The sequence below is a fragment of the Rhea americana genome, unplaced genomic scaffold (assembly GCF_003343005.1).
Source record: "Rhea americana isolate MKP2758 unplaced genomic scaffold, rheAme1 scaffold_237, whole genome shotgun sequence".
Lineage (NCBI taxonomy): Eukaryota > Metazoa > Chordata > Aves > Rheiformes > Rheidae > Rhea > Rhea americana.
This window is the reverse complement of record NW_028186354.1, coordinates 1,254,335-1,275,818: the sequence shown is the minus strand read 5'-3', so window position 1 is coordinate 1,275,818 and position 21,484 is coordinate 1,254,335. Positions and strand designations below refer to the sequence as shown.

The 21,484-nt window shown below is 45.1% G+C and overlaps 1 protein-coding gene across 1 annotated transcript in view; it reads right to left on the bottom strand.

Annotated features, from left to right (window-relative positions):
* Positions 1-21,484, bottom strand: part of SCD5 (stearoyl-CoA desaturase 5) — a gene marked incomplete at its 5' end in the record, with an annotated part of 38,440 nt that overhangs the window by 2,332 nt on the left and 14,624 nt on the right. The window contains 3 exons of the mRNA XM_085306309.1: positions 277-509; positions 6,214-6,419; positions 11,045-11,175. Coding sequence (XP_085162435.1) covers positions 277-509; positions 6,214-6,419; positions 11,045-11,175 — 570 coding nt within the window. The remainder of the gene's footprint in view (positions 1-276; positions 510-6,213; positions 6,420-11,044; positions 11,176-21,484) is intronic.

Sequence of the window (21,484 nt, the reverse complement as noted above, 5' to 3'; positions counted from 1 at the left end):
AAAGCTCAGGACTGATGCACCTCCCTTCCCGTGACTCAGAGTCCCCAGTAGGCACATCAGTGCCTTCAGTGTGGATGCTGTAACAGAACAAAGGAGCCATCCTCTAGGACACACAGGCTCCAGCCACCTCCAAGCTCTGGCTGAAAGAGGTAGCCAGGTACAGACTTCCAAAAACGCTGGCCGGGGTGAAACAGGACTGAATGGGGGGTTGTTGTTCCAAGCCTGAAAACCTCTAACTGGAGCTATAGCTTCAGGGCTGTGTCTTTCAGCACTCACCAATGGCTCCCAGAGTGACCAAGGTGTTCTGCCTGGGGCTGATGTACTTGTCGTAAGGGCGGTTGCCGTACATGTGAGCTGCACTGTTGACCAGCCAGGTGATGTTGAGGGAGATGGTGTACCGGAGGATGGAGGCGAGGAAGTAGGCGTTCCACAGACTCTCACCCCAGAGGTACCACGGCACGAAGGTAGGGATCACAAAGCACATCAGCACTACTGAGCTCTTATAGTACCTACAGGAAAACAACAGGACACCATTACTGTGCTGGGAACAACGGCTCAGAGGGCTACTGGCTTGGATCCCTGGAGACACTGGTTTGTCAGAAACCCCTGGCATAACCTTGGCCAACTCCATAATTTCTCTGCACTGTCCTCACTGCTATAAAGCAGAAGGACATCACCACAGCCAAGGCGCTGCAGAGGGGCTGTGTATTTCAGGGGTTTAAGTGGGAATGTGCTGAGTGAGGCACCTTTGTCTTCGGAGCGTTCATCTRTTGTGACAATCCCAGCCGGGCTAAAACAGTCTGAACTCAGGATCTCCACATCTACTGATCTGCATGAATGAGGATACATGTGCCAAGAGTTGCCTAGGGCTTAGTACCATCATTAGCTACTGAGAGCTAGGAGGGACTTGGCTGTCATTTTCATCCTCTCAGAACTAGGGACATGAGTGTTCACCTCCTCTGAAAAGCACCAGGAGACGTGTGGAAGGGAAGTGCCAGGTAAGGGACAACTACTAGCATTGATGCTGAGGAAGCATGCCAGGAAAAGAATTGCAATGAATACATGAACCACTCCAAGAATGGAGGAAAGGCTTACTTTAAAAACCCATTTTCTGCATGACAAACTGAAATACCACCTACATTCCAGTAGATATTAGCTATATCCATGTTTTTGGAGCTCAAACTGCTTTTTGTTTTTTGCTTTGTTTTGTTTTAAGAGAGAAACTAGGTCAATGTCTCAAGAGCAGTATTATGGGGAAAAGTTGCAAGTGATCCCAATTTTTACCTTTCAATGCAGACTGCAGCGTTATTAACACCATAGATGTCTTCAAACAATACCTAGGAACACTTGCTGGAAACAATCTGCCATTAGGAAGCAAACAAGTAGTTTTTCATTTTTAAAAGGCARTCCTGCTACCTTGTCCCAACCTTGGAAGGTAGATACCTCAGCAGTTAACAGGTGCCACAGCCCTTGCCAAAGAAAAACATGGAGCTGAATTACTCGTCAGCAGCCCAGCTGATGTGCCGCTTGCTTAGCATCAGAAAAGTCAACTCCTCCACCAAAAGCAGTTGCTTTAGAGGGCTCCAGGGTTGTGTTTAGTTTTCTGTCTTTGCATCGCTGTCAGKGCTCTCAGTAATCTACATGGCGACATTTTTCTAGCTCTGCCAGAGCAAAAACTGCACCAACTCCAACCTAAGTGACCAGAAGGACAAACTGGACAGTGTGTGTCACAGGAGGAGGAGGATCACCACAGCAGGGAAAGTCTCCAATACTCACAACCCATACAACAAAATTTTCCAGGAGCAATTGAAAATGCAAAGACAGCCTGAAACYCCAAAGCAGCAACTAACACTGAAGCTGAACACTGGAGACCCAGCCCCCAAAGCAAATCCCCTGAGTTCAGCACTTTTAATTCTGGGGGGAGTTCAGAGATGGCAGTAAACTGCAGCTGGKGCCCATCGTTGCAACTGAGAAAAGCCTTGGGCCTGTGGTGGCACTTCAGTGACATCAGCTGAGCTGGGCTGGGCTGGGTCAAAAACACACCACAGTGCTAAGAGGCAGCACAGACTTCCCCTCAGCTCAGATCAGAGGGGAACCTGGAGCACAGGGCAGGAACAGCCCCTTTCTACCTTCACTGCTGTGTCAGCCTCCAACAGTGGCGTCCAATACTTGTGGCAGAGCCAGGGCTCCTGCCAAGAGGCTGTAGTGTCCAGCTAAGGCTGAGGAAGGTGCTCTGTTTCGGCCCGGTGGGTCAGGATTGCTTCTGCTCTCACAGCACACTGGATGGCATGTGCCCTGCCGCTTACATATGCTCATCACCTGGCATTCAGAATAAGAAGCAAACTCCATGACATACAGTTCTTTGATCTTTGATCAACCTCGGTGTAATAAGGCACAAACTGTATACAATCTTTTAGCTTTTCAGCATCTATAGTATGCTTATGTGTCTGTGCGTGTGTGTGCGCACATGCACAGCTGAAAGAGTTAAAGGCAGATTTTACCAAGTGACAGAAGAGGCCAGGTTAAATCACAATAATTGCTCCATYCTGACTTGCAACACTTTAGTGGCAGCTATGTTCCTGCCTGCATCTACTGTTTGCCCTCTGCCAAACTATGCTCTCAGACCAGACCCCATCTCTCTGCAGGGGCTTGTACAGAGTAGAAAAATTACCATTTTACTCAATTTACCCACTAAATAAGAAGGCCATTCTGACTTTTCCACCCTCCTTTAAAGCAAAATGGGCACACAGATGTTCATCTTCTTTCACACACACAAAAAAACCCCACTCCTTTTAAGTAAGAAGTTTAAGTTTTCAAGTGGTTATTCTGGCCATGCACAGGGGAGGTAGCAATCTGAGACACATTCAGAGCAAGCACTCAATGGGAGAAGCAATAAAACATCTCCCCTTATCTCAACCTGGTCCTCAGCTCTGAGACAGCAGGTCTAGTTTTGCTTCCCTTGCTTTGGGAAAAAACAAAGCCCCAGAATGAGACTCTTGGCTCTAAAGGGTTCAGCCAAGCCTGGAAAATGCATGTGATCATATTCCGGAAAAAAATCAACGCCTACTGCACTGGAGGAAGGAAGCTGAATAGTCTGACAAGACAGACCAACAGGAAAGCTTTATAGTAAAAGTAAAGCCATATGCTCAGACAAGGCAGGGAAGAGAGTCTAGGAGAGTGCAGAGGTGAAGACCAAAGACCGTAGGGGGAGAAATGAGGAAAAAAAGAGCCAACAAGCCAAGGGGAATGATTCAAAGGGAAGTGGAGAAGTGGAGCAGCTCTGCAGGAAGTGGGAAGGAAAAGCCAACAGCTATAATGGAGAATGGGCTAAGTGTGCTCGGAAGCAGAGAGCAGCAAGACAACAGGAAGAGTCGGTAAGTGGGGGCTGTGTCTTACAAACCAGCTACAGAGTGTCCTCAGCTTGAGAGGCTATATGGCCCTGTCCTCCTGCCAGGCCCTTCCATGTCCTTGGAGCCCAGATTTAGCTACATCCTATAGTTATCCCAGGTATTACCACAAAAGATAACAGCCACACAAAACTGGAGCAGCCGGTGGTGACAGGATTGTCAATGGGTGAAGGGGGAGAGGAGGAAAAAAGTACAAGCTAGAAATTTGTTCCCTTGTTCCCACCTGACAGGTTTAAAATGGAGCCCTGCTATTGTTGAGGATTTTCTGGAAGGGATGAGAAAGAACAGTTTGGCTGTAATTGCATGGTTACTAAAACTTTTCATTTGCCAGAAGTTTTTCAGATAGCAAAAACTGTCAATTTGGTTTGACAACAACAACAAAATCCATTCAAGTTTCTATTAACAACCACAGGATATTGAAAAACGTTAGTATTGGCAGCATTTTTTGAAGGAAAAAAAAGTTTCCGTGAACATAACTGTCGTCATAAATTTCATGCCAGCCAGCTTTGATAATCTTATGTAAGAAAGAAATTAATCTCGTGCTTTGCAAGCTCTCAGTTTGATTTGTTTTGTTTAAGGATGGCCTCACATGCTGCGCTCTACTTGAAGATCTACATAGCTACAAAGACCATGGTGAAAAGAAGGCATCTCCACAGCAAAGTGGAACAAATTTGCCTCACCTGAAGCAAAGCTCTTCTACAGGAAAAAAAAAAATCTTTGCTTCACCAAAAATAATGTAAAATTTCCCACTAACTTCTGAACCAGGCCCTGGATAAGGTCTGTAAAACTCAGCAGTTCAACGTTAGACATTAAGCTGGATGGGAAAGAATTTTTCCATTCTAGAAAACTCTTTCAGAGTTTAAAACCTTTCCCATTCAGTACTGAGACAAAAGAGAAAAAATATTAAAACAGTTAATTGGGCACTGATTAAAGCCCATCTGTGAGATGCAAGAAGCTCAGATTGTAGTCTTTGACTACAATCATGAGATTTCACATCTAAACGGGTACCTGACTACAGACATTTTGCCATTTCAGGGTCTGTCTCTCTTTGACTGAAACAAACTGGAATTGACAAATCTCCTTGCCTGGATTTGGGGGAAACTGATACATTTCCATGAAACAGTGCCAGTTTCACCAAATCAGTCCTCTCATGAAAATACTCCAACCTGAGAGCCTCTCTTTTACATCCAATGTTGTTCTTCAGGACAGTCGCACATTATTCACAGACGGTTATATTCTGCTGTCAGTCACACCCGAAGAAGTACAGTGATTTCAGCTAAGTGTTGTGGGTTTAAATCGTTGATTGAGTACCACGTTATCCACAAGTTATCACACCACTGAATTCAGTAAGGTAACTATCTGGCCTTAAAATAAAATGTGACAAAGAGGAAGAGTTTATTATGATTTTAAATGATCGAACCATCTAGTTCTTCCATACCCCYCAAAAAATCCACTTCATCCTTATGAAAAGAAGGGAAGCAGCATTTTTCCTATAAGAGGAGGAAAGGCTAATTCTAGAAGCCCTGGCCACAGGGGTTTGGGATACCTGTCTCTGAGGCAACACCATGCAGAGGAACTCACTTCTGGCATCCATTTGCTAAGCTGGTCACAGTTGGTCACCACTGACCCCCTCCAGGAGACAAATACAGTGCTGAAAATGGGACAGAGCTTGTGATGTGCTGAACTAAACTGAACAGGAGCCTGAAGTACTTAGACTTTTTGAGGGACAAATCTTTTATATTTAAATTAACACTCATTTAAATGACTGCTCTGTYTGCAGAGATGTGTATAAGGAGGAAAGTACAAAATTGAGATATCACTGGAAATGTTGATATTCAAAGCAAGGACGTTTACTAAAATGTAACTTCTCTGCACCAAATGCACTGGATCACTACATAATGTTTGTAGCGTGATCAAGGAAGAAAAGCCTGCTTCYTGTAGGATGCTATTGTCTCGGTAAAGGTAACAAAACAGCCAAAAGTTACTGTGACAAACTGCAAGGGAAGCTTTGCAAACACCCACTGCTCATAAAGGAGCCATTTTAAGTGACAAAACAGGTTGATGGTAGTTAATTCCTCACTCCTGTAGCTCCTCTGATACAGGGGTAATTCTGACAGTTTTCAGCTTTCTCCAATACAAAGAGAGACATGTATTTCAGGACTCAATTGACTGCCCCCTTTGCCAATAAAACGTTCAGAAATGCAGTTATATGGTTTGTAGTAATGGGAGCAAATACTTGCTGCCATATTCTTGCAATTGCTCCTGTAATGCATTTACTCAYGTAGAAGACAAAGCATGCTGCTCAATTCCCACCTCTCACAATGTGTATAATAAGCTGAACTTGGTTTGTGTTAATTCTCATGGGAGATGATTAATTATGCAAAGAATGATGGTCCTGGAAGAGGAAGCACTTGGTCTGAACTGGCTCACGAGTTTGCAGACTGAAATGTGCAGTTTTGCATTAAGACAGTTAGCAATTACAGCCTTTGCTCCACTGACCACATGAGGACAGCAAGATCCTAGCAGCTTCTGCGACGGCTGTTTTGACAGCCAGCCCTGGCTTTTTAGAAAAGCACAAGGACAAGGATAAGAGCTACCCTGCTTGTGCACCAGAGCCTGCAAAGACAGTCTGCAAGCTTCAGCAACGTGGCTATAATGAAGGGAAAGAAGATGGAGGTCCTACTGCCTGCAAAGCGGCAGAAATATCTTGGTGAGGAAAAGGGAAAGATGACAATAAAGAAAGAATCAAAACCAGGCAGAGATCCCTCCAACCTGCATCACATGACAGCCAAGCGCTCCCACTCACTTTCTTTGGATCCTGACGACAGGGTCGTCCAGCAGGTCAGTGAAATCCAGCTTCCTCCCCTTCTCTATGACRTCCCGGTGCTTGCGCACAAACAGCCAGCCGATGTGGGAGAAGAAGAAGCCACGGCGGGCATTGTGCGGGTCTGCATCCGTCTCCGAGTACTTGTGGTGCACACGGTGRTCTCGGCTCCACTCGTAGATATCGTTCTGCACAGACAACACAGTGGGAGGAAAGGAGAGAGGCTGGGTGCTGCTTTGGCAGGACTGTCTCYTGCTCCCGCCCCACGTGTAAACAGCAACCAAGTCCCATACTGATGCTTTTCAGTAAAGATTATTAGCTAAAGGCATTTTGAGAGACCCTGGCTTTGCAGGGAGACTGCCAAATGATGGTGCTCACATCAGTGCCTACCCTGACTGGCACGTGTGCTGAGAACCAGTGACACAGACCGGACACAACCTGGGGCTGGAAAAGGCCTTGGGCCAACAGCCTCTTGGGAAATATCATCAGCCTGCCCCAGTCTTACGTCCTTCCTGGATGTTCGCTATCAAAGGATAAACCTGGTACATCCATGTCTGTGTTCTTATTTTACGACCTGGCCACAGGGGTTTGGGATACCTGTCTGTGGGGCAATACCATGCGCTTCTGGCATCCGTTTGCTAAGCTGGTCACAGTTGGTCACCACTGACCCCCTCCAGGGGACAAATACAGTGCTGAAAATGGGACAGAGCTTGTGACATGCTGAACTAACTGAACAGGAGCCTGAAGGTGCTTCGCCTTTTTGAGGGACAAATCTTTCATATTTAACTTAACACTCTCGTTTAAATGACTGCTCTGTCTGCAGAGATGTATACAAGAGCACAAGATTAAGCTATCACAGGAGATGTGCCTACTTAATGGGAAACTAAGTCTTGCATTCACACACAAGCTGAAATAACAATCTCAGTCCCATAACATCAATTCAGCATTGGATCTACATCAGATACAAACTAAGTTCAGTCCTGTCACTGCTAAAGGTGTCAGCATATACGGGTCACTGAAATGCCCTAGGGCTGTAAAAGGGATTAGGCAGATTGCAGGGAGGAAGGGATGGACCACAATTTCAGACCAGACCCCTTAAAGTGAGGCATTCAAATTACTCGACTGGAAGAATTCCAGTCTCCCAGTTTTCTCTGCATGGTGCATTGGCTTTCAGATAAAACCATTTTTTTTCCAGTGGTGATGAGCTATTACCACAGGGACTCGTGTATGCAATACTTTCAAAAATTAGGCCGCATATTCAGGCACTCAGCTATGAATTCAGCTGTCTAACATTAGCACAGAAACATGAAAATGTTAGTTTATGCCCAGATCTACAACAGTATGAGCATTAATTAAACAATGCTTAGCTGAGCGTGGTTTTTCTCTCCTTTTCCCATCTTTGCACAGCCAGGGAGGTAGCCAAGCAGCAATACCCAAAGAAGCAATGGTTTGGGTTGGTTTTCGGAACAGCAGTAGCACCCACAGCCACAGCAGCCTTCCTCCCAGCAGAACTGAGCAACCTTTCAGTTTGTAGTGCCTGTGAAGTGTCCACYGTGCAGCAACAATGAAGACAGGGAATATACTGCAGAACATAGCAAGCCAAGCTAATGACACTCACATTCTGTGAGACAAGAGTCATACGCTGAAAGCATAGCAGAAACCATTTGAGCGCACTGAGGCAGCCAGTGCTGGTTAGCAGGATGCCAGAAACACCTGCTAATGGCAATAGATAATCTGGACAAATGTATCAGTGTACAACTTCAGAATCGTAAAGATGCTCTCTGCAAAGGGCCCATGACAGAGAAGTGAGGAACAAAAGTCCCTAGAGAGCCTTAACTCAGCCAGAATTACTCTGCTCTCAACTGCTGTCATGCCGTGGCCAACTGAGGCTGGCTGATGAGGTTGCAGTAACTGTGGGAGTGGACTGGATTGGAGAAGGAGCACTTTAACACCAACCTGTGTAAGTCACTGAGACGAGGAAGTAAAGTCCCTTATCAGTGTTCATGTATGTCACACCTCAACTATCCCATTGCAGAAGAGAACAAAGTAAACTGAGTAAAGCAAACTCAAGTCACTCAACTCTGGTAAGAACAAGAGGAGATTTTTACCTTGCTTCCATTTTATTTTCTCCTGTAGAGAAATCAAAAGGAATGAAAGCTTCCACCCTGCTTCAAGTGGCAGATTTATTCTTCGCTGGRAGTATCCAGAAGACTGGAATATGGTAAGATTAAGCCATTTAAAAACACAAGAAGATTATGCAAGGAGTACACCTCAGAAAGGTCCTCTTTCTTAAACAGAAATGATCTTTCAAGTGAGATTATTGATCATTATGCTACAAGAGTACTTGATAAAATCATTTGTGGCACAGCAGATAACCAGGTCAAAGCAGTAACAGCATGAGAAAATAGTTTTTTGTTTGTTTGTTTGTTTGTTTTTTAAACACAGCAAATACTTACAGCGCTTGCAAAAAAAAAAAAAAGATTTCTCAGATGAAAGTGTTAGGAATCTGCGAAATAATGGAATTGCATCTAATTAAGAACACAAAGGCTAAGAGGAAGTGAAGGCCAGAGGCCAGAGTTGTTGGCAATAAATACACAGACAACTGGAGCACAGCACATGTACATGTGCTTGAAGTGTATTAATAGCAACTGTTTTTCAGGAACTCATGAAGTTCATGTCACTCTTGATCAAATTTCAAGTAAACACAAGAGCTCAATACATTCCAAAGCAGAAAGTGGCAAAATCGCACTGTGACAGTAATATGGATGAGGGGTTTTATTAGTGGGTCCCTCAGCAAACCTGCAGACCAACAACTGACAACAAATTGGGCAGTGTAACCAACTCAATGTGCTGATAGGAAACTTCCAAGAACCACTCTAGCTCAGTGCAAAATACTCACAGCGCAGCTGTTAGTGACTGCATGCGTTCAGCCGAATGTCACAGCGTGCTTCTTAGAGATGGCAAGGAGCAAGTGTATGGAACAATGTTACAGTGGCAGGTACAGAGCAGAAACAGCCYGATACCCTGACTGAAATGGTGAACTTTTAAACATCAGGAAATTAAGTAAACATAACCAGATATTACCCATTTCTGAGACAAACATGTGACAGTAAGAAGCACAGTCCTTCAAACTTACAAGAATTCGAGATGGAGGGATAAGAATCAGTTCAGTATTCTCCAAGCATAAAAATACATTGAGATAACCCGCCGCATCTGATGGGATCTCAGTGAGAAGTACAGCACAGCTCAGTCCCAAGCAACATAAAGTTAAAATGACCCAGCCAAGTTTCCAGTGCTCCTCAAAAAGGCTGAAGATCAAGGAAGACAACATCCAGGGATGCTGGAAAAATCTCCAATGCCACCTCTTCCTCCCAGTGCCAGTACTGGGAAATGGACAGGAATGCTCCTTCACCAGTTGTTCATGGTGGTCAAAATGGACTTTCACGGGTGATGGATGTCATGATAACTAGGAACAGGCTTCAGACTGCTTAAAACAGTGGGTGATTTGGCTTTTGGTTTTCCTTTCATCAACKAGAAGGACACAAAGGTGGCTTGAAGCCACTCTGAAGTATTCCCCTGCCTCAGATTCACACCGTGTTTGCCTCAGCAAAAAGCAATGATGAGGCCAGTGGAGCTGAGAGCAAAACGTATAGCAACAGGGGAGCAGAAGGCAATGAAATCACAATAGTCAGGCTTACTGCAATCCAGCTTGACACAGATTCATTTGAATTGAGCATGAAAGATAAAATCTGCTGTAAAACAGAAGGCCAGTACCAGGGGGTTCTTAAAAACTCAAAGCAGTTGTTTAACATGCTGAGCAAAGGTTTTGTCAAGCTTTGCAAGGAACAGAGTGGCACAAAGCAGCTGGAATATGAGTCAGAATAAAGGGGAGTTATAGTCAAACTGAACATCGCCTCAACATATTAATACAAATGCATTGTGCTCTTTGTAATGTGAACAGGGATTAATAAGGTTAATTCTCTCTACTTTAAAAAGAAGGTAAATCAAAGATAATAAAATGAACAGCACAAAAGTGGATGAAGGGACTCACTTCATCCTCTCTCAAGGCACTAGAATAACAAGTCACCCAAGAGACTGAAGGGTAAAAGCTGAAAACTCAAAACAMAACTCACCTGTGAAACTCAGTGCCATAAGAGGATATGGCAGCCAAGCTAGATGATTTATGTTAGTACAGGGACATATATCTGTTCTTAGCAAAGGAGTAGTATGTTTACACTGAGAAGACCCTGGTTCTAGTCTGACTCCTCCACCAGTTGGGTGTTACAGGCAAGTTTTGAAGTCTAAGATTCCCTATCAGCAAATACAAAGATAGTTGTACTTCTTTGTGAAGGTATCTGGATTCTACTGATGAAAAATACTGTATAAAATAGAGATAAAATAAGAGTGCCTGCTCTCACTTCTGGGTACATGGAACAATCTCTAACTGCCTGGCTGGATCAAGAAACCTGTTTACAGATGTAGTTGCATGCAGTTAGCTTTTACYGAGGTTTCTACATTGTACTGTGAAGTGCTGGGCCTGACCCAGATCAAAGATAGGCTATTGGGGCACTGAGCCCCTGACCTGTGCATGTTTGACTTTGCCCTTAAGTAATTATTGCTCCTAGACTGCTGAATACGTATTGCTACGTGGGTGGTGAGAGCAGCTGTGTATCCCCCGAGCCAGCACAGAGTTATAATCAGYGTCTTGCTGCTGCTATTTTTCCCTGTTGATGTCTCTAAGCTGAAGAGATCTCTTCACAGGAGATAAAGCTGCCCGGAGGCCAAAAATCAGGACAGGTAACCACAACCTCACCTGGAAAGCCATGGAGTTAGCTACAGCCAGAAAGATCCGCAAAGGCAGCTTGGCTTTGTAGGAACGGTGACTCCACAAGCGATGCGCCCCTGCTGTCACGCCCAGGGCTGTCATCAGGAAACAGAAATATGCTGAAAGACAAAAGACAAAACACAGGATGTGCCGGGGCCTACTGCCATTATTTTGCTTTCTTTGATGTAAAGATGATTCTTGCCCCTGCCTGCTGATGCCYGCAGGGACACTCAAAGGCAAGGCTGGGCAGACAGGAGGTGAGGATCTCAGCCCAGCTCTGCCCTGGCTCTGTCCAGCAGCACCTTGGCCACCTCATTTCACCTCCCGCCCTTTCCCACTTAGATGGTGCTGTGTTCGGGAGAGTTCAGCAGTACTGAAGCACTACGCCGTGACTTATTTACGCTGTACGTCTTTGCCAAATACAGTGGAGTGGAGCTTCATTGTTCATGTCAGAAGAGCAGCAACAACTCTTCTAACGGGATACTGCCTGCCTCCTCAACAGGTCTTTGMTTGAGTTTGATCTGTCTGCTAACTGAGGAGGCCCCTGAAAAATGGTCTGCCATAGTTTCTACAATAACAATTTCTCTTATCATTGGGAGCTTATGCCTTAGTAAATAAAATCCACTAGGAACAGAGTGTTAGAGCTGCTCCTGTTTTGGAGGCAACAAGGAGAAAAGAATTACATAAACCCCAAATAAACCGGGCCTCTTAAACTGCTCACATTCAAGCTATCCAGCAGTCATGGTATATACACTCTTTATGCCCTCCCATAGGAACGGTTTATTTTACATACTATGTCTAAAGAYACCTGCTTATTTTACAAGTGTAAAATTAAAACCAGAGTGGATTCAAACAACAGGAATTTCAAAGGACAACCTCAAGTGAGTTTGCATGGTCTAAGGCAAAGCACTGTTTAGCTAGTGCTCCATGGCACCTGAAACACACAGGCATGTTTAGGTTTTAACAGCCTATTTAAAATACTTAAGTAGAGTTTTTTGAATTAAAAAAAAAAGGAAAATCCTGTCTGTGAAAGACAGTTTTCTACTTCTGTCTACATCCACACAACGATCTAACCATCAGGGAGCCCTGATGGACATGCAACAGCCAGAAAGGAATCTATAATTGGTTCTTACAATATTTAATACAAAACATCTACCTTTGCAAAAGGAAAACGAAAATATGCATACGTAGGTGGTATCTACTCTGTACCTCTATTAGATCTAAAGTCATGGTGCTTGAAGTTACAGGGTCTAAGATAAAACACAACAGAAAGGGATCTGGCAAAATAATGGTAACCCTATTTACCGTCCAGTCTAAAGAAGTAAATGAGACATTGTCCACTTTACTGGTAGATCCATTAATAACAGATTTACCCCAACTATTTCACATTATGTACACAGCCATAATTTCTTTCATTTCCCATGCAGCAAACCAAAGCCTTTCTCATAAAAGGCAACACAGTCAGAATGGTCCTAATAGAGATGAAACCTCTCCAAAACCAGCTTTTGTTATCATCATTGAAGAGGTAATTCCCTTCTTCAGCAGGCTGCAGTGTCCAAGCTGCTCCCAGGAAAGGCTAATAGGTGCAGGTAAGTGCAACATGCTTAAGTCTATCGGTCAGTTCAGACTTCTGCCTGCTTTCTGAAGGCAGGTACAAAATAAAAAGCCATGCCATCCTCTCCACGTTATTTACAGATCTAGCTTTGTAATTATCAGATAAGTAAACATGCTGACACCCTAACTCTCACTCTAGCTTCCTCTGCAGTCTTGCAGCTGTTTGCACATATCTTACAAGTGCAAGATCTCAGACTCCTCCTATAGAATTATGGAACACCTATTCTGCCATTTTCTATAMATGATATTAAGCTGTGTCAGTCTGATAAAGCAGAAGTGTGGCAGAAACATCATTAAGTAAGCCCTTCCAAATTGCCCAAATGACTATAATTATGAGAACATACGTATGACACTCCAAATACTGACTTTATCCAGCCAACATCAAAATATTCAGGTTATAGCCTTGAATCATTGTAAGAACACATTGTCTATGGGCTTTATGTCTGGAGCAACTGGTTAGCCTCATACTAGTCATAAGGGCTGAATCCTCCACCTTCACCATCCTTTTCATTTCAGGGGACTTAGCACTTTCACATGAGTCTTTCAGGGGATTTAGCACTTTCATCTCTCATGAGTCTTATCTCAAGCATATCATTAATGAAGCCAGAAGTATTGCCCCAAATAATAGTTTGCTTGGCCTCCCTTCTCACATACACAGGGATTCTTCTGCCACTACAAAGCAAAGAACATTTTTTTTGACCAAGCGCTTCCCCAGACACCTATCTTGATCAATTGTACAAAAACAGAATTAAAGGTAAGTAGGTACAAAGGAACACATGCAACATTACAGTACTATTGATTTCTTTTTCTGTCCAGCGCAAAAGAGAGGGAGGAGGGCTTGAGTGAGACTCACTGATAACACAYGGGCCAGTCAAACAGTTGCACTGAATTCAATGGATTTATACCACCCAATGATCCAGCTTTCATGCTTTATACAGCTCAGCTTAAGACAGACCCCAAGGGCCACACTTTTCACTGACACTGCTCCATAACATCCAACATGGCAACAGAATTTTGAACAGTATTTTTGGAGTCTGGAGACTGTCTTGGGATGTTTAAGTGCCACCCTGTGTCCATACCTTTGAACAGCACCTTCCAGCCAAGGCCCTCACAGAGAAACCTTCCCTTGATTCACACCACAACCACTTCAATGGAAGTCTACAGCTGCAGATGAGAGAGGGGTTTACCTAAAACAGTTCTGCAGGAGTTCCATTGCTGCAAAAGGCAGCTCTCAGGCAGAAGGTCTTCAACAATAAGCCGAAAGCAGGCGAGCTGACCTGCGCTTTGGGATAGGAACGGATTAGTGGTGTGTGCCAGCAAAAGGATGGAGGAAGCCTGTTACACTGGGGGTTCACCTGGCACACCAGGCTCTTCAAAACACTGTGGCTGGGAGCAGTCTGGCTCGCCCCCGTGGCTCTGCAAGCGGACGGGGAGATAGGCCAGCCAAGAACAAGAGCCAGATTGCAAACTCCTCAGGTCCTCAGAGCCTCCCAGAAACATGCTGTATACACTAAATGGGACTTTCCACAGATTCTCCCAGGCAGTAAACCCAAGACCCTTTTCAAGACCATTGGGGAATTGCCAGACCCAGTCCACTCCAGTGACTACCAGCTGCATAGAGCTAAGATGGCTGGGGCTCATACCCACACAACACTTCTATTTTTTGGCTTTGCAGGGGAGGAATCATAACAGCAGGAATTTTCCTAAAATAAATTCTGAAGGGCTGAAACATTTCTGGGAAAAAAAGAAATATCCAAGAGTCTGGTGACCAGAGCAGAAACAAAWCCTGTCAATCAAATGCACTGCATAGCGAGATCGGATTTCTGTGACTCTTACAGGAATTAGGGTCCCTGAAAACGTTACTTGGACATCAATTCCCAATGTATAAATAGCTAAGAAATCAAATATTTACAGGACCCAAGCTTTCCTTTGCAGAATAAATTATGAGCTCAAACCAAAATCAGGTTATAATTAATGTAAAATCAAAATCAAATGGTTTATTTACAGTAATGATAGCTACAGTAACTAAATGAGAAGAGAACCACTACTTAGCTACCTGATCTTTTTTTTTTTTTCCATGAAACACATAAAAGAGTTACACTGTGGAGAAAAGCTCTGTTAAAAGCTTTATTTATATTGAAAATTCCTCTTAGATTTGTAATGAAAGAGATCGTCTAAGTAATAATGAATAAAAAAACCCCTGTAGGTATTGCAAAAAATGTTGGGGGGGGGGATGGAAGGGAACAACAGATAAGTACCAATAAACAGTCTGGAATCCTATCACTTTAACAATACCTTAAAAAAACAGTTAAGAACTAAATACATAAGGAGGAAACAGCTAAAAATGCCAAATTAGTTTTCTAGATTTGTAAACTAATTCTGCAATTAAGATGACTTTTCAAAGCTAAATCACACACACAGAATGAAACTGCAGCATTTCAAGCTTAACTCCAAACAAAAAACTCAGTTGTGCTATTTCTGTGTCTATGCGTTGGCTTCACACACGATCACAGGCCACCATGAGCACTGGCAACTCTGAATTCAGAGCACAGATGATAATCCTGTTGAGGAGACATAATATATACCGCTTTTTCTCCCCTAGCCTGGTGCTGGAGAGCTGGCAGAARCAAAGCACAGGAGAGGGCTGTGCTGGAGCATGATGGAGGAAGCTGTCAGCAAACGGCGATGCTACGAAGGAGGCAACAGCAAGGTGACAGCATCCCAGCCCCTGAACGATGCCCAGCCACCAGGCCGAGAGCCATTCCCACTCGGCTGTCCTCGCTGSGAGGCCAGGCCAGCCCCCACACTGACTGCACAGAGCACGCTGCTAGGAGCAGCACGGAGAGCAGCGCGAGGCACACCTCGTGTCAAACCATGCCTGCCCCAGGCCCTCTGCTGCGTGGCAGCCTGTCCCTCTCTGGCAAAAGGACAGACAGCTCAGACCAGGTCTTGCGGTAGTCCCCARGCAAACAGCCCTCTGAGAGGCAGCAACGTCAGCTCTTCCCCAGTCCCAGCCAGCACAGAGCTGGCAGCGCTGCATGCTCAGGTGGCTCCCAGGGGATGCTGTGTCTCCAGGCAGAAATCTAAGTCCTTTCCTTTTGCTTCCCCACTCTACTCCCAGTAAGGTACCTGATGGCATAGCTTCTCTGCTGTTCAACCCACGGCCCCGTTCTCCCGTCTCCTGCTCCCTCTCGCATGCCATACGGCACGCAGCTAGGACAGCGAGCAGAAATGCATGGCCATCTTTCCACACAGTCTCTTTTCCTCTTTTGGTGTTGTGAAAAGCAAGACAGAGATGTGTAGCTCACAGTTGCATATTAAAGACAAAGGGAGAGGAGAAGGATCCTTTCAAGCCATTTGCTCATCACTTGTGCTGACCTCAAAGGAGTTTTACCTCAATCACGGATTGAGAGCACTGTGGAGCTTCACTGAGCCTCTGGCCCAGAGCCATCTCCCTGGCATGTAGCAGAAGTGTGCTACTGGGCTGGGAACGCATCCCAACATCTATTCTAGGGCTCTGCAGTCTGCAAGGATAAAAGCGTGCTTTGCATCTGCAGCAGGTTTCTCTTCTTTTACCACATGTAGTCCCAAAAGCAGTTTCCTTCTCAGCATCAGTTCTTGGTTACTCTCTTAACCATGAGAATTCATACCCACTCTGTTAAATCCAAATTCCCATGTTATTAGGCACATGTCACCCTTGCATACCTCTGCATCTTCTGAATACTGCAGCATCTTGCAGCAGGGAAGTCCACAGGTCTGCAGGGCCCTCTGGGGCTTCTACTGACGCTTCTGCTACAGCAAGATTATTTTTTTCCAGAATGCGCTCAGAACAAAAGCAGAATTATCTTTCCTCACCCACAGCATGCTGTAGGGTTCATGCACACAGACATGAGGAGCTGGCTCAACGGAAATACCTCAACACTGTGTGTCATGTCTGGTTACTCCCCAGAGCAATGGCTAGCTTGGCTCTGAAGAAAGCCCCAGATTTACACAGCTTTGGAGGACCTAAGCCAGCTATGGTTTGGCCTTGAGTCGCTGTCCGTTTAAAGTGAAGATAAGAGGTGCTCTAGCTCCAAACAAATCAGGTTTTTCTCCCATTCACCTGAATATACTGGCTTCAGGATAGCTCCCTAGCAATCCTGGCCTCCTGACCTCCTTTTACAGCCCATGGTGTCTACTCCCTCCAGCCGAGCCGGTGGCAATGCTCGGGGACACACCCACAGCTGTGCTCAGCTCAGCTCTGCCAGTCTGGGCGCTAGTTACGGCTGGCCGTGTCTTCATCTCTTCTTCAGCTCGGCCCTCCCAGTGCAGGGGCTCTCGGTGCATGAGCAGGGCTGCTGCATTGGCCATGCAAGTGTAAGACCAAAAAGATGCAGGCAGGTTTAGGGGCTTGCTGCAGGTCTGGTAGACTCGCCTCCTGTTCTTCTCTGGTTTCGGATTCAAAGGTGACTATGACCAGCAGCAACTCACTGTGTGCAAGTCATGAAATTGCAGAGCATGAGCCAAGAGCTCTGCGCTCCACAGGACTCAAACACTCAGCTAGAGCTGCCTTTGACTGGATAGTGAACCAGGATTTATTTCAAAGATGGACAAATTAATTGACTAGAGCAGGGATTTTAAGTGGGTTCTATCTTACTTCTTCCGATTCTTTTGTCTTTGAGAAYTCATAGCAGAATTTCTCTCTTCAACTCAGGAATTTTACTTCTCTCTTTTAATGTCTCATACACCTCCCCACAAGCTCTGTAATACACAAGCTACACTTTAATGGAATAAACTGGTGTAAAATGCCTCCCCTGCAACCAGGGCTCCACTATATTGCTCCCTTGGGCAGGCACCACACTTCCCTGCTTAGTGCTGCAGAAATGAGCTCTGCACAAGCATAAGCACCGACAGGAGCATTTCCAACCAGGAGCTCACTCAATAGAGCACAGCTGATACAAAATGCTTTTCAACTGGAGCAAAGCAAGAAGCATATAGGAGGAAACAAAGAAGAAAAAGAGGAAAAGGGAAAACAGCAGCAAGCCTGTGCAAAAGGACAAAGGAGAGAACCATACCACCATGGTGCACAGGGACAGGGAGGGGGTGCAAAAGAGAAAATATACTTGAGGTTAAACTACTGTGCAAACAGGGAGCCAGCAGGTTGCTAGGCTCCGCAGTACACTGTGCCTGTGCACAGATGCTATTTATGGGAATGTGCCAGAATCAATAGGCAGAAGATTTTTATTCAACATCCTTATTAATGACCTGAAACAAAGGCAAACAGCATATTAATTACAACTGCAGATGATGCTAAATTTGGAGCAGCCGCAAGAGAGCAAAGAAATGCAAAGAGATTCATGCAGAAACAGGGAAAGTAAAGCTCAAAATGAGATTCTGCCTAGATAGAAAAAGCAAAGAAATATAGCTCAGGGGGCAATAACTGCAGACAAGGATATGCAATGAGAATGAGATGCTTGGGGAAGCGGTAACCTGCAAGGAGGATCACAAACGCAAATAAAATATTCTGAGCTTGCAATATGATAAGGCAGCAAAAGACATTAATATGATTTTGAACTGCAGGCACAGCTATCATGTCACAGTCCAAGACAAGCGATGCAAACTATACCAGGCAAGTTGTTTAAAAATGCATGAGAGGGGAGATCAACAGCATCACACATTTGGGCCACCTTTTTCAGAATAGCTCATCATGCCCTCCGCACAGCTAGACTTCCAAAAAAGCACTACTATACCAAGTGCCAAACTCAAATGAAAAATCTGTGTATCCAAGTGGCCAACCTCTTATGAAGAAATAGAGGGATACTGTCACAGTCTGTAGCAGTTTCAGTAGCATCAGGTATTATTCTTAGTTGTAAGTAGTTCCTTTGCTCTAAAAAGAAAATTTTCAGCCTCAGCCTCTCTGCTGTATGCTGAACACCAAAATTAGAAGCCCATCTCTTTCTGAAACCTGTGACAACCTTAGAATAGTGATTGCACATTTACATCAGTGAACCTAATAGATTCCAGTTTGGTTCTGACTTTTACCTGGTTTTATGTGTGTGTGTGTGTGTGTGTGTGTGTGTGTGTGTGTATATATGTATGTATGTATAAAGGCAAATCAAGAAATCCTACAAGCACTGGGTTCAATCTACACATCTGAAGAGAGAATATTGGCTCCTGAAAGAGAAGAAATAATTGGACATCCTTCACAAGCACAGATTACAAGATGACACTATCAGATAGCACCTACCTGCACATTGCCCAAGTCAAGCGTAATCTAGTAACAGAACAAACTGCAACCATCTCAGTCATCACCACCTCTGAGGGATATAACACCAGTTATAAAAACAGCAGTTCTAAAACTAAATCAATTACATATGCACAATGTTGCTAATGTCAATATGTAAAACATGCTTTATAATACGGAATAATGACATGTAATCATTCCTGTGGGAGAGGAACACACAGAGCTTAGCATTAACTCACATCCTTTGCTTGCAGTTCCTTCTTGTGAAGGCAAATATTCCCTTACCTTCTGCAGGAAGGTGGAAAACAGCAGGGCCAAAAGCAGGAAAGACAAACAGCACTTGCTCTGCAGCCCCTGCCAGTCTTACTGGTAAGCACCTTTCTCATACCTGGCTGAAAATCTTGTAGTTCCTTGTAAAACTAAGGGGTTTGGACATTGCATTCAAAAACAGCAAGATAACCACTTCGATGTAGGACCTGGAAACCCTACATCCTCATAGTTCTGTCTAGGCAAGTAGAATCAAACACAGATCCGACCACAGCCTCATTTTGCAAAGATATTTTGGGATTAGGCAAGTTTTGCAAACACTTGACCTTGCTTTCCTGTTACAAAATGTAACAAATGTTTTTCTGGTCCTGACATAGCAAAGCACTGACTCAGCTTTGAAGTCAAATAATTAAAATTCTTAGTTTAGGCAGCACAACTTTCTGCACAAAGTGACAGGAAACTAGAGCAGGAACTTTAAGATCACCTTTGTCTCATCAGTACCAAAGATGAAAACAACATGTGGATGAAATCATTAAATATTCCAACAACACAGAAGGCTCATCTAGCCCAATACTTTTTTTCCAATAGCAGTAAGATGAATTTCTACTCAGAGAAAGAAAGTAGATGGGGTTCGCAGACTACAGTCCATTTCTCTTGCCATCTCCCAGCACTCACAACCTTTACATTAGGGAAGTCAGGGGGTCCATCCCTGCCTAGTCATTTTCTGAGGCTGTTTCTACAAGTAGCTCTGCTGCTGCCACCTTAACAATGAGACACAGGTCAAGTCCTGAACGGGCCCAGGGGAGGAGGGGGCACAGAAGAGGGGCTTCTTACTGCAAATCCCATTACATGACCCTTAGCATGGAGACAAACTCTGCTGTGATAGAACAGAGCATGAAGAAAATGCAATGGGATCTTTTTTCTCTCGGGATCACTTGTGTATGGAAAGAGGCCTGTGTGTTCAATGGAAAGATACACCTGAGGGACAGAGTGGAGTCTGCAACTGTGGAGTCTGCAACACTGACCTACATTTTAGTCTTCAGGCTGACATTAGTGAAGAATGTCAGTGCACATGCTGTATCACGAGACCTTACTGGGATGCTGCATGCCTAGCACATGGAGCAAAGCTAACCAGGAGGCATGGGCTGGGCCGGCACCAGGTTAGGCCAGCAGCTTCCACTAGGAGATGAGCATCATGCCATGCCATGCCATGCCATGCCACCCCTAGGGGGGGCCTGGCTATGCATGTGGGCTGGAGCCACCAGGCTCTCTGGAGCTGCAAGCTCAGGAGTGTGACTGAGGGCCTGCCATGCCATGCCATGCCACCCCTAGGGGGGGCCTGGCTATGCATGTGGGCTGGAGCCACCAGGCTCTCTGGAGCTGCAAGCTCAGGAGTGTGACTGAGGGCCTCTGCGAAAGCCTGACCCTGAGCCTGCATGCACCCTGGGCCTGGGCAGAACAGGGCTGAGGGTAGCCACTGGGAGAGCTGGAACTGCTGCTGGAGATGGCAGCTATTCTCGTCTGATGCGTACAGACCAGAGGAACCATGGCACAGGCTCCTGTATGACGAAGCCAGGTTACTGCTCACACAGCACCTCCAGGCCAGCGGACATTAAGACACCATACTTTGCTCAGAGTACATGGAAAGGAATTACTGAAGTTGGAGACTGCCTCAGAACTGCTACCATACCTTTTCTTACCAGGAGGGTGACAAATTTTTTTAATCAAGAAAACCCCCAAGGGTCAAGGCCTTCGTCTCACACCTTGTTCCGAGGATGTCAGCCCCACTTAGTCCTGCATTGGTGCAAAATCCCCGTAAAAAGAGCTCAGAACAAGATGCAAAAACATCATTTTCTCCTAGGACTAGCCCTTGTTACTGACACTGACCACCCTAACATGGACTTCAGCACCTGRTGTCCCCTGGTGGCCTCAAGTCAACAGGCAGATAATCTCATCCAGGCCTAGCAGACTTCGCTTCAGACTGCTGAGCACCTATTCCATCACCCCGGAGCGCCCCATGCAGCAAGGACTCTTGCAGGTAGAAGGATAATCATTTAGCATAGAAAGTTGGGCGCTCATCCTCACAAGGAACAGGGAGGCTGAAACCTGTGCTAYTCCAGCTATAAAAATCCACTCTTTTTGCACCTCCTGTTGGCATCTATCTGATTTCTGGCAGCAACCCCCTTTCTCCCAAGCTCTGTGTACGGCCTGTGTGCATGGCTGCTTCCAGCACAGCCCAATGCAATTCTGCACAACTCCATTCACATCCCGCAAAAAATTGTTTGTCTGCCCAGAGCGTGCTTCCTTGATTAGTATTTTAGGCT